This window comes from Dermochelys coriacea, chromosome 2 (genome assembly GCF_009764565.3).
Source record: "Dermochelys coriacea isolate rDerCor1 chromosome 2, rDerCor1.pri.v4, whole genome shotgun sequence".
Lineage (NCBI taxonomy): Eukaryota > Metazoa > Chordata > Testudines > Dermochelyidae > Dermochelys > Dermochelys coriacea.
In genome coordinates this window covers 259,406,989-259,419,331 of record NC_050069.1, presented here as the reverse complement: position 1 = coordinate 259,419,331, position 12,343 = coordinate 259,406,989, and the positions used below count along the sequence as shown (strand labels likewise).

Genomic DNA, 12,343 nt, shown 5'->3' with positions numbered 1-12,343 from the left:
ATGAGAGGAGGCAGGATGCAATGCTGAGGCTACTGGAGGATCAAACTGATATGCTCCGGCGTATGGTTAAGCTGCAGGAAAGGCAGCAGGAGCACAGACCGCCACTGCAGCCCCTGTGTAACCATCCACCCTCCTCCCCAAGTTCCATAGCCTCCTCACCCAGATGCCCAAGACTGCGGGGGGGCAGGGATGGGACGGGATGGGACACCTCCGGGCACCCAACCACTCCACCCCAGAGGACTGCCCAAGCAACAGAAGGCTGGCATTCAATAAGTTTTGAAGTGCAGTGTGGCCTTGTCTTCCCCTCCTGCACCACCCCACCCGATGCTTCCCTCCTCCCCCACCCCTCCCGGGCTAGCTTGGCAGTTATCCCCCTATTTGTGTGACGAATTAATAAAGAATGCATGATTTTGAAACAACAATGACTTTATTGCCTCTGCAAGCAGTGATCCAAGGGTGGAGGTCGGTTGGCTTACAGGGGAGTAGAGTGAACCAAGGGGGCGGGTTTTCATCAAGGAGAAACAAATAAAACTGTCACCCCATAGCCTGGCCAGTCATGAAACTGGTTTTCAAAGCTTCTCTGATGTGCAGCACGGCCCTGCTGTGCTCTTCTAGCTGCCCTGGTGTCTGGCTGCATGTAATCAGTGGCCAGGTGATTTGCCTCAACCTCCCACCCCACTATAAACATCTCCTCCTTACTCTCACAGATATTGTGGAGCACACAACAAGCAGCAATAACAATGGGAATATTGGTTTCGCTGAGGTCTAAATGTGTCAGTAAACTGCGCCAGCATACTTTTAAATGTCTAAATGCACATTCTACCACCATTCTGCACTTGCTCAGCCTGTAGTTGAACTTCTCCTTACTACTGTCAAGGGTGCCTGTGTAAGGCTTCATGAGCCAGGGCATTAAGAGGTAGGCTGGGTCCCCAAGGATAACTATAGGCATTTCAACATCCCCAATGGTTATTTTCTGGTCTGGGGAGCAAGTCCTTTCCTGCAACTGTTCAAACAGACCAGAGTTCCTGAAGATGCAAGTGTCATGTACCTTTCCTGGCCATCCCACGTTAATGTCGGTGAAACGTCCGTTGTGATCCACTAGTGCTTGCAGCACCATTGAAAAGTATCCCTTTCAGTTTATGTACTGGCTGCCTTGGTGCTCTGGTCCCAAGATAGGGATATGTGTTCCGTCTATTGCCCCACCACAGTTAGGGAATCCCATTGCAGCAAAGCCATCCACTATGACCTGCACATTTCCCAGAGTCACTACCCTTGATAGCAGCAGCTCAGTGGTTGCATTGGCTACTTGGATCACAGTAGCTCCCACAGTAGATTTGCCTACTCCAAATTGATTCCCGAATGACCGGTAGCTGTCTGGCATTGCAAGCTTCCAGAGGGCTACCTCCACTCGCTTGTGAACTGTGAGGGCTGCTCTCATCTTGGTATTCTTGCGCTTCAGGGCAGGGGAAAGCAAGTCACAACGTTCCATGAAAGTGCCCTTACGCATGCGAAAGTTTCGCAGTCACTGGGAATCATCCCAGACCTGCAACCCTATGCTGTCCCACCAGTCTGTGCTTGGTTCCTGGGCCCAGAATCAGCGTTCCACTGCATGAGCCTGCCCCATTGCCACCAGGATGTCCAAATTGCTAGGGCCTGTGCTTTGAGAGAAGTCTGTGTCCATGTCCTCATCACTCTTGTCACCGAGCTGCTGTCGCCTCCTCACCTGCTTTTGCAGGTTCTGGTTCTGCACATACTGCAGGATAATGTGCGAGGTGTTTACAATGCTCATAACTGCCATGGTGATCTGAGCAGGCTCCATGCTTGCCGTGGTATGGCGTCTGCAGGAGAGCAGAGTTGCATTGGAAGTGGTGGATGATGATGGTTTGCAGTCCTCCTGCACAGTCTGCTGCCAGCAGCAACAGGACACAACAGCGGTGGTGTCAGTGAGCTGAGCTGAGAGGGCTGTACGCTTGCCGTGGAATGGCATCCGCAGGAGAGCAGAGTTGTAGCGGAAGTGGTGGATGATGATGGTTTGAAGTCCTACTGCACCATCTGCTGAAAGCAGTATGGCGTCCACACGGAAGAAGGCGCGAAATGATTGTCTGCCATTGCTTTCACGGAGGGAGGGGCGACTGACGACATGTACCCAAAACCACCTGCGACAATGTTTTTGCCCCCTCAGGCATTGGGAGCTTAACCCAGAATTCCAATGGGTGGCGGAGACTACGGGAACTGTGGGATAGCTACCTACAGTGCAACGCTCTGGAAGTCGATGCTAGCCACGGTACTGTGGATGCACTCCACTGACTTAATCTGCTTAGTGGGGACACACAAAAGACTGTATAAAATCGCTTCTATAAAAATCGACTTCTATAAATTCAACCTAATTTTGTAGTGTAGACATACCCTTAGATTGCGTGTTTTTCCTTTATTTTGCTGGATGACTTACTCTGTTCTGTCTGTTATTACTTGGAATCACTTAAATCCTACTTTTTATACTTAATAAAATCACTTTTGTTTATTAGTAAACTCAGAGTAAGTGATTAATACCTGGGGGAGCAAACAGCTGTGCATATCTCTCTATCAGTGTTATATAGGGTGGACAATTTATGAGTTTACCCTGTATACACTTTATACAGAGTAAAATGGATTTATTTGGGGTTTGGATCCCAGTGGGAGCTGGGTGTCTGGGTGCTGGAATCAGGTAACCTGCAGAGCTGTTTTCACTTAAAGCCTGCAGCTTTGGGGGCGTGGCTCAGACCCTGAGTCTGTATTGCAGCAGGCTAGTGTGTCTGGCTCAACAAGGCAGGGTTCTGGAGTCCCAAGCTGGCAGGGAAAACGGGCTCAGAGGTAACTCCAGCACGTCAGGTGGCAGTCCCAAGGGTGTCTCTGTGACCGAACCTGTCACAGGCTGAAGCAGGGACTAGAACAAGGGAAAGCACAGCTGTGGGTGTGTTATGTGTTGAGCAGCTGCTGATCTGCTGTGGGGGCCAGGCTAATAAGCAGGACTGGTCAACCAACAGCCAATCTGGGGCTATTGCCCCTGAGTTCTAAGACAATGCAGCGGGGCTCATTGGTTGCCTCGTAACAGAGTTAGTCGGGGAGCAGGCCAGCAGCTGTTCTTAGGTCCCTGTCAGCACTCTCCTCCCTTCAGGGTCGCCTCCCGGGGACCCTGGGACAGGTTTCATGGGGTAGGCCCAGTGGAAGGTGCACAGGAGGTCCAGGACCTGGATGTGTTCCACAGGTTCCCATGAAAGCTCCTCTGGGCCTCCCCATCAGATATTAGAGTCTTCCCTGGACTTGGCAGGAGTCCAGAATCTGCTGGACCATGTATTCCTCTTGACCCTATATGGCTATCGGTGGAGGGGAAGGAGTAGTGCATTGTGGGAAGGGATTCTTGATGAAAAGTTCCAGGAGGGAGATGTGGAACATGGGTAGATCTCAAGGGGTTCTGGCAGCTGCAATCAGAAGGCTACCTAGTTAAATTGTTCAATGATTGCAAATGGTCCCAAGTATTTATGGTCCAGTTTCCCAAATGGATCTCAGGTTTTGCCAAATCTTATCCCCTACCATGCAATTAGAGGTCAGCTAATGGTGTTGGTTCGTGTGGCACTTGTATGCTGGCCTAATCTCTTCTAACCAGTGCCTGAGTTCTCGATGTACCTGGTGGATGTTTGTGGTGAGGTCAGCAATGCTGGGCATTGGCAAGTCAAGGGGGATTTCAGGGTAATACTGAGAGTGGAACCCATAATTTGCAAATAAAGTGGTCTGTTGGGTCGCAGCACTTGTGGAGTTGTTGTATGCAAATTCTGTATGGGGAATGAGTACCAGCCAATCATCCTGGTGGTAATTTAGGAGATTGTATGGATATTGCTCCAGAACCTGATTGATTGTCACTGTTGGTACTAGGGTGGGAAACAGTTGAGGTGTAAGTTTCGATGCCCAGGATGCGCAGAAATTCCCACCAGAAGTGGGAAACAAACTGGAAACCCCAGTCAGATCCTATGCAATGTGGGCAGTCCAAGAAAGTGAAAGACATTGTCTTTGAACAGATGGGCTGTTTCCTGGGTGCTGGGGAGGCCGTGAAATGGCATAAAATGAACCATCTTTATCAGGTGATTGATTATCACTAGAATTGTGGTGTATCCTTGGGAGGGTAGCTCCACAATGAAGTCCATTGACAAAAAGTGGAGGTGGAGTGGGAAAGGGCTGAAGAAAAATGAGTGGTTTTGCACAGGTGGTTTTGGTCCAGGTGCAGAGGTCATGGGCCTGGACTTAAGTTGCTACCGAAGTGCAGAGGGCCAGCCACCAGAAACTCTTCAGCACCAGGGCCTGGGTCTTGAATTGATCAAAGTGACCCTTCAGAGTAGCATCGTGGCAGATTTGTAGCACTTGCAACCTGGGTTGGCCATCAGGTATGTTCTGATACAGAAATTCTTCATGGAGTGTGAAGGTCAAGTCAGTCTGGGCATTGGCATTGTCTAGAGTTTGATGAATCTTAACTGGAAAGGGATCATTGGGCAGCAGGACACGTATGAAGGGTAGTAGGTTGCAGATAGTGGTACCCAAGATGATATTTGATTGTGTGAGGATCGTGGATGGTGTCTCTTGGTTAGGTTTTCAATATCTTTTGGGATAATGCATCTGCCTTCCCGTTCCTGGTCCTCGGACAGTAGGTCAACAGGAAGTCGAATTGTGTGAAGAAGAGGGACCACTGGGTCTGTCGCTGATTTAGGTGCCAAACTGTCTTCATGAATTCCAGGTTTTTGTGGTTGGTGAGGACCTGGATTGGGAATCTGCTGCCTTCGAGCAGATGCCACCATTTCTCAAAGGCTGCTTTGGTGGCCATTAGCTCTTTATTGAGGATGTCATAGTTTTGCTCCACCGGGTTGAGCTTGCATGAATAAAAAGTCCCAGAGTGAAGCTGACCATTAGAAGCTGCCGTTTGGGAGAGGACTGCTCCCAGCACAAACTTTGAGGCATCCACTTCTACCACAAGTGGCCAGCCCAGGATAGAGTGAACTAAAATGTGGGCTATGGTGAATTTCTGCTTTGGGTGCTCAAAAGCCACTTGCGCCTCTGGAGTCCAAGAAAAACGGGCTCCCTTTCGCAGGAGGGCTGTGATTGGGGCAACCATCCTTAGAAACTCTTGATGAACCATGTATGGAAATTGGCAAAGCTCAAAAAGCATTGGACCCCCTAGACATCCCTAGGTATTGCCCAGTCAATGACTGTCACCTTGTGTAGATCCATGGCCTCATGATACAGCGAGAAATTCTACTGTATCCTGGTCAAACTGGCATTTCTCTGGTGTGGCATATAGGTGGTGTTGGCAAAGCCTTTCTAAGACCCTCCATATGTTCTGATCATGCTGTGCTTTGTCATCGGGGAAAAATAAAGGATGTAATTGAGATAAATAACAATGAACTGATCCAGCATGTTCCAGAAAGTATTGCTGATAAAATGCTGGAAGATTGTGGGAGCATTACACAAACTGAATTGCAAATTAGGTATTTAAAGTGTCCATAAGGGGTGTGGAAAGTGGTTTGCCATTCATCTCCTTCTTGCACTTGGACCAGGTTATAGGCCCCTTCGAGGGTCTAACTTTGTAAAAATTCAGGCAGAGAGTAATTGGTCTAGGAATTCATGAATGAGAGTAGTGCACAATGGTTGTGAACTGTCACCTTATTGAGGGCCCGGTAGTCAATGCAGGGCCTCAGGGAACAATCCTTCTTTTTAATGAAGATCAGGGTCCCAGCTGGAGAGGTGGATAGCTGGATAAACCTTGTTTGCAGATTCTCCTGCAGATAGACATGAAGGGCATACTGTCCCTTTTTGCCAGTCAATACAGGGGTCATGGGCAGTGAGCCAGGGCATTCCCATGATGACCCATGAGTAGGTGGACCGAATCAACATGAACTGAAGAGTGTCCTGGTGCCCCTGAATGGTAGTGACCCCTAAGGGGGTGTCTGGTGGGTCACCAGCCCTGAGGCCAGGAACAACCTATCAGTGATTTCAACCAGATCTGGGGAATTCTTACACATGGCAGGGATCCCTTGGGCCTTTGCCATGTCCTGGTCCATAAAGTTACCGGAGGCCCCTGAGTTGAACAGAGCCTCCAGGGCTTGATGGGAGTAGGAGCTGCAGTGGCAGTTGGAGATGCCTCAAGGGAGGATTTGTGGTTGCTGCCATCCCAAAAGGTGTATTGAGGTCAAGAGTCTCTGGAGGGGGAAAAGGATCGACCCAGCTTGAAACCTCTTACTGAGGCTGAGGCTCGGCATTTCCCAACTCCAAAGCTGGTCTGACCTTTGCAGGGCATCTCAAGACAAAGTGTCCTCTGTCCCCACAATACAGACACAGGCCCAAAATTTGGCATCAGTTCTTTTCAGCCTCAGATAGGTCTGGCTGGGCCTAGTTGACATGCATAGGTGGTGGATCCTAGAGTGGGGTGCGCAGCTGAGGGTTGGGAAGCCGGGGCATTCTCTGGGCTCAAGGGGCTGTGCCATGTTCATGGTGTCGCTCAGCAAGGTGGTCATCAGTTCTGACACATAGGTCGATCAGGTTGTCGAGACAGGATGGGGGCTTGATCTGTGCCAGTTTATCTGTTATATCATCGTTTAGTCCAAAACTGATGACGCTGTGCGGTGTCATTCCACACAGCATCCATGGAGAGGCAATGGAATTTGGCTGCGTATTGGGCAGCTGAGTGGCGCTCTTGCTGTAGCGTTTGCAGCCTCGCTTCAGTGGTTTGGGTGTGGTAGGGGTCACTGAAGATAGGCAACATGGCCTAAATGAACTGCTCCAACTGGCCCAGGAGGGGCCTAGATTGTTCCATGAATGGGGAGGCCCAGGCGATGGGCTCCCCAGTGAACAGACTAATGATGAGCCCTTATCTGCGGGAACCAATTAGGGGTGAAGCAAGAAGAGGAGCTGGCATTGGTTTGGGAAACCTCAGAATTGACCATGATCACCACTAAATTTGTCTGGGAGCAGGATCTTTGGCTCCTGGGGGGCAAGAGCTGGGGTTGCCAGCGAAGCCACCTGGGCTTGTAGGGCCACATTCTGCCCCTGCAGGGTGGACACCTGTGACTGCAAGCTCTGTATGGCCCCTACCAGAGCTGTCAGGAAAGTGCTGGTCCATGACAGTGAGATGGGTCCCTAGCCTTTGCACTGGGCTGCTTCAACTGTCGCTGACTGGGCTGTGGGCAGTCATGCCTAGTGGTGAAAGCGAGAGTTCGGCGGCCTATCTGTTGGAGCTGGGTCCCGGGTGGGCAGAGTCCAGGAAACAAGCCCAGGGTCACTACTGGAGGGACAGAAGCCAAATGCCAGATCCAGGGTCAGGGGGGTAAACCGGAGTTGTAAGCAAGAGGTGAATCTAGGGATCATTACTGGATAAACAGAATCTGAATGCCAGAGCCAGAGGGGCAACCAGAGTTGTAAGCCAGAGGCAGAGCTGGGGGTCAGAGCCAGAGGGGAGCAGAAGCTAGTGCAGGGCTGGAACAAGAAGAAGCAGGAGCTAGGAGCAGGCTGAAGCAAGGACTGGAACAAAGGCTAGTGTAGCTGTGGGTATGCTATGCACTCAGTAAATGCTGATCTGCTGTGGAGTCAAGCTTATAAGCAGGACTGCTCAACCAAGAACCAGTCCGGGCTGTGGCCACTGAGTTCGAAAGCAGTTCAGCTGGGCTCCTTGATTGCCTAGCAGGACAGTTAGCAGGCTGGCAGCTGTTCCGGTCCCTGACACCTGGCAGTTCTCTAACAGAGTGATATCTGTTGTAAAAATGTCTGTAGACGCCTTCTGGCTTTTTATCCAGTTTGGCTACTCTCTTCACTTCTGGCTACTTTAGAGAGAGATTCTTTTCCAAACTTAGAATAGCAGTTCTGAGTTGTCTTCCCATCAGTAGATGTGCTGGACTATACTCAGTAGCTTGGTGTTGATCTGTAACTCAGAAGAGCAAGGAATGGGTCTGGGATTTGTGTTTTGGACTGGGAGTTCTCTCTCCTTGCCTCAGGGGTCTTACAGGAATAGCTTTTAGCACTCATGCCGCCTCTGTTAACAGCTTCTAAGCTAGTTTCTTGTTTTTCAAGTTTGGCAAGTTGCTCTTGGGTTTTGCTGTCTCACCAGCTCGGACTGCTTTGCTATTTGAATAGCTGTTGCAAGGGTTTCAGAGTAGCAGCCGTGTTAGTCTGTATTCGCAAAAAGAAAAGGAGTACCCGTGGCACCTTAGAGACTAACAAATTTATTAGAGCATAAGCTTTCGTGAGCTACAGCTCACTTCATCGGATATCCGATGAAGTGAGCTGTAGCTCACGAAAGCTTATGCTCTAATAAATTTGTTAGTCTCTAAGGTGCCACGGGTACTCCTTTTCTTGTTGCAAGGGTTAAATCTCTCTTCACTTGTATCTGCTGTGAAAGGTTTTTATCTGTTAACCCAATAACCAGCCTCTGTCTGATGTTTTGCATTCCCTAAATCACAGTGTTCAGCCAATGTATGCAGGGAGCTCCTGTTTTCGGTGCACATGTGTGGTTTTTTGTTTTTTTTTTTAAACCAACATTTTCTCCTGGATCTTGAATTCTCTGGTGGAAACATGCTCTTTCATAAACTACATTTCTCTGAGGTATAAAGTATGCATCAAACATAGCCAGAACCCTTTCTTAGTCATCTTTGTGACTGTCTTCAGTAAAGTGAAAGGATTTAAAGATATCCTGTGTACTTCCCTGTTGCATACATTAAAGAAGATACCTGTATATCTCCAGTTTCTTTGCCGAGCTCGGTAGCAACTCAAAATCTTGCAAAATATTGTTTCCAGTCTGTCCATTCTGAAGGTTTGTCAAAGCTGAAGTCTTCTGAGGCATTGAAGAGTGGCATGCTGATGAGATTCTGCAACCTTTGTTGCTGTTTTCCTTCCTGTTTCTGTTTAGTTTACTCCTGACACCATGTCACATTCTTCTGTACCAGATCTAGACTATCACAGAGCTTGCTTGTACACATTGATATAAAATCCTTTAATACTCTGCCAGCTTTAAATAGGGTATTTCACACACAGCGCCACCTGTGTTATGCTGTGGCTGAACAGTATAACACTATGAAGCTTTCCATTGACCAATCCTTCCTTTAACTGCACAATTGCTCCAGAAACTAGAGGGGGATGCAATAGGCATCAGCAACTGGCATGGAGACTAGAGCAGCTCCTGTGTCAGAAAGCAGAGGCAGCAGCTCGGTCAAGTGGGATGTGAGCATGAGGCTTCCAGTTACTGAGCAGAGCACTGTCTTCTGATGCTGGTAAGAGGGGTTGAGAAGGTGAAGGAGGAGCTGTAATTTTGTTCAGGGACAGGAGAGAGGATGAAGGGGCTGGGAGGAGCAGAAGAAGTATATGCGGTCTCAAAAATAAAAGGAGTACTTGTGGCACCTTAGAGACTAACAAATTTATTTGAGCATAAGCTTTCGTGAGCTGAGCTGTAGCTCACGAAAGCTTATGCTCAAATAAATTTGTTAGTCTCTAAGGTGCCACAAATATTCCTTTTATTTTTGCGAATACAGACTAACACGGCTGCTACTCTGAAATGTGGTCTCAGTGGCTCAAGTTAAGGCAGGCTTACTCAGCAGCCAGGGGGCAAGTGGGATTTGCTCCTGCAGAGTGCTTGGGGCAAGTGGAATAGGAGCTGGGCTATGGGCTTGTCTACATGTGGAAGTTGACCAGAATAGCTATTTCAGAAAGGCTCCTTGGGTGGAGACTCTGTTCCAGAATAGCATACTGATTATTCTGGAATAAAAGTGGCTTTTATTCTGCAGTCCAGCATCCATATTATTCCAGGCATTCTGGTCAATTTCCCCAGAGTTGAGACTAAACGCGGCTGTGTTTGGTGCTTCATTTTTGTCTGTGAAACTATATCTGGTTGTACGATGACTGGCAGAAATGTTCAGGAGCTTCCACTAACTCCTCCCGCCCTCCCCAGAAGAAAGCTCTCTGTCACACAGTCACGTCCCTCCTCTTTAGACAGCCACTCCCTGCCTGCTCCCCAGTCCATTAATCAGATAGAATCCCACCTGTTCCTTTTTGTAGCACCCTCGGGAGCTGGTGTCCCTGAGTTGTTACCATAATCTGTTCAGAGAGGAAAAGTATCATTATCCCCACGTTATAAATGTTAAATGATTTGCCCAAGGCTACACAGCAAGCCAGTGGCAAAGCTGGAAAAGCTGTTGTAATATTGAAAAGAGTCCTTCTCCTATATTTAACCATATTCCCTTTCATTAGGTCCGGTGAAAATGGACACTTGAAACTAAAAGATGGCGACCGAGATGTAGGACACACAAGGATCACGCGAGTTTAGCTGAGCCAGCGAACAGCCATAAGATCCTGAGGAATCAAAGACCACGTAGTGTTGTACTGGGAATGAGGTCTGCAAGCCATCAGTGGATTCAGCTTGGTTTTTTATTTACACTAATTCCTGGAGCAGAACAGTTCTCTGCTAGCACTTGTTCTCCTCTTTCCCATTTGCCCTCCCCATGTGCTCCCTCTTAGCGTTCCCCAGTAAGTCCTGCAGTTAATCACTGCTGCTACATTCAGTGAGTATTAGATACAACCGCCCAGTTGGGAGAAATTGGAGGGATGAATTTAAGATAAAAATCAGAAGCTAAGACAGGGTCTCTTGTTTCGTCTTCTCCCCCAGCTGCACAAACCTTTCCCAAGTGTGAATTTTATTCATCTGTGGGAATCACTTACAAATATATAAACTGGGACTGGACACAGCCTAAGAAAACAGTCCCATGTGGGCAGGGGAATAGATTTAATGAAACCATCTAATTAGGGTGTCCAGATAGCAAGTGTGAAAACACGGGACAGGGGGTGGGGAGTAATAGGCGCCTAATATAAAAAAAAGTCCCCCAAAACGGGACTGTCCCTATAAAAACAAGACATCTGGTCACCCTACATCTAATAAGTCATAGGTGCACAATGAGGGTGCACGTGCCTGCCAGACTTTCTAGGGGGTACAGCCGAAGTTCTCTCTAAGCTGTGTGGCCGTGCAGCAGCCTATTAAGCGCCGTGCAGGCATTCAGGGCTGCGGCGGGGAGACATGCCTCTCCCCCGGCCCCGGACCTGCTGCGGCCGGGAGAGGTGCCCCTCCCCCAGCCCATAGTACCAGGTTCATAATGGCGGCAGGACCAGGACTTCTCTCCGCGTCCCCCTCTCTCCGCTACTGCCCTTAGTCACCGTCAGGCAGCAGCTGCCTGCCAGTGACGGGGGTGGTGGTGGAAAGTTGCTGCCACTTCTCTGGGCTGCCGGTTATGGACGGGGAGCCTGAAGCCACGGACTGTCACCCGCAGCCTGGACTGCAGACGGACCTGCTGTGGCTGAGGGAGAGGCGCCCTGGCCCCTGCATGGTCCAGCCCTGCCCCAGCTGGGTGAGAGGCACCTATCCCGCAGCCCCAGCCCTGGAGCTGCTGTGGCAGGGAGAGAGCCAGGGGGAGTCCTCTCTCCCCGCTGTAGCCTCAGGGCAGCCTGCACCCCAAACCCCTCATCCCCAGCCCCTCTCCAGAGCCTGCACCCCCAGCCAGAGTCCTCAACCCCTTCTGCACCCCAACCCTCTGCCCCAGCCCTGAGGCCCTCATCCCCGGCCCCTCTCCAGAGCCTGCACACCCAGCCAGACTCCTCACCCCCATGCACCCCAACCCTCTGCCCCAGGCCTGAGCCCCCTCCTACACTCCGAACCCCACGGCCCCACCCCCAGCACATGAATTTTGCTATGTGTGCCAATATGGAGGTGATGTGTCACACATCACCTCCATATTGGTGCACATAACAAAATTCATTCTGCACAAGTGTGGGAAAAATTAGAGGGAACACTGGGCACAGCCATAGGCTCCAAACACGGGGGCAAAGGGGGCCCCTTCCCCCCACTTTTTAAGCAGGAGTGCACACTTCCCACTTTTGAGAACCTGCACTCAGCAGGGGCACAACATTGGGATTGAAAGAAGCCCAGCCCTGCCCTCCCTTGGCTCCTGACTGGACCAGGGTGGCATAAGGGCAGAGCCCCTTCTCAGCTGGCATAACGGCAACTGGTCCAAATCTGAGTGAGTAGCTTTGCAGCCTGGTGCATGGGGTCAGAGCACTATTCAGGTCTAAAAGTAAGGGTGTTTTTAGCCTACCATTTGACTTGCATTTTGATTTGAGTGGTTTGCTTGGTATCCTTTGGAGAAATGTATTTGCAACACTAGGTGACCATGTCCTTCTCACTGTTGTAATGGGGGGCAGGTCCAAATTAAAAAAAATGCTAAGGTGGGTTAGGATTCAGAGCAGGTTCAGGACTCCTGCAGTACGTGTTGTCAACACTAATTCTCTTCTT

General features: G+C 49.7%; 1 protein-coding gene across 1 annotated transcript in view; it reads left to right on the top strand.

Annotated features, from left to right (window-relative positions):
- The window catches only part of LOC119851723 (solute carrier family 22 member 13-like), a 47,890-nt gene extending 37,228 nt beyond the window's left edge, over window positions 1–10,662 (top strand). The window contains 1 exon segment of the mRNA XM_043509716.1: window positions 10,255–10,662. Coding sequence (XP_043365651.1) covers window positions 10,255–10,330 — 76 coding nt within the window. The 3' untranslated portion in view covers window positions 10,331–10,662.
- The last annotated feature ends 1,681 nt before the right edge of the window (window positions 10,663–12,343 follow it).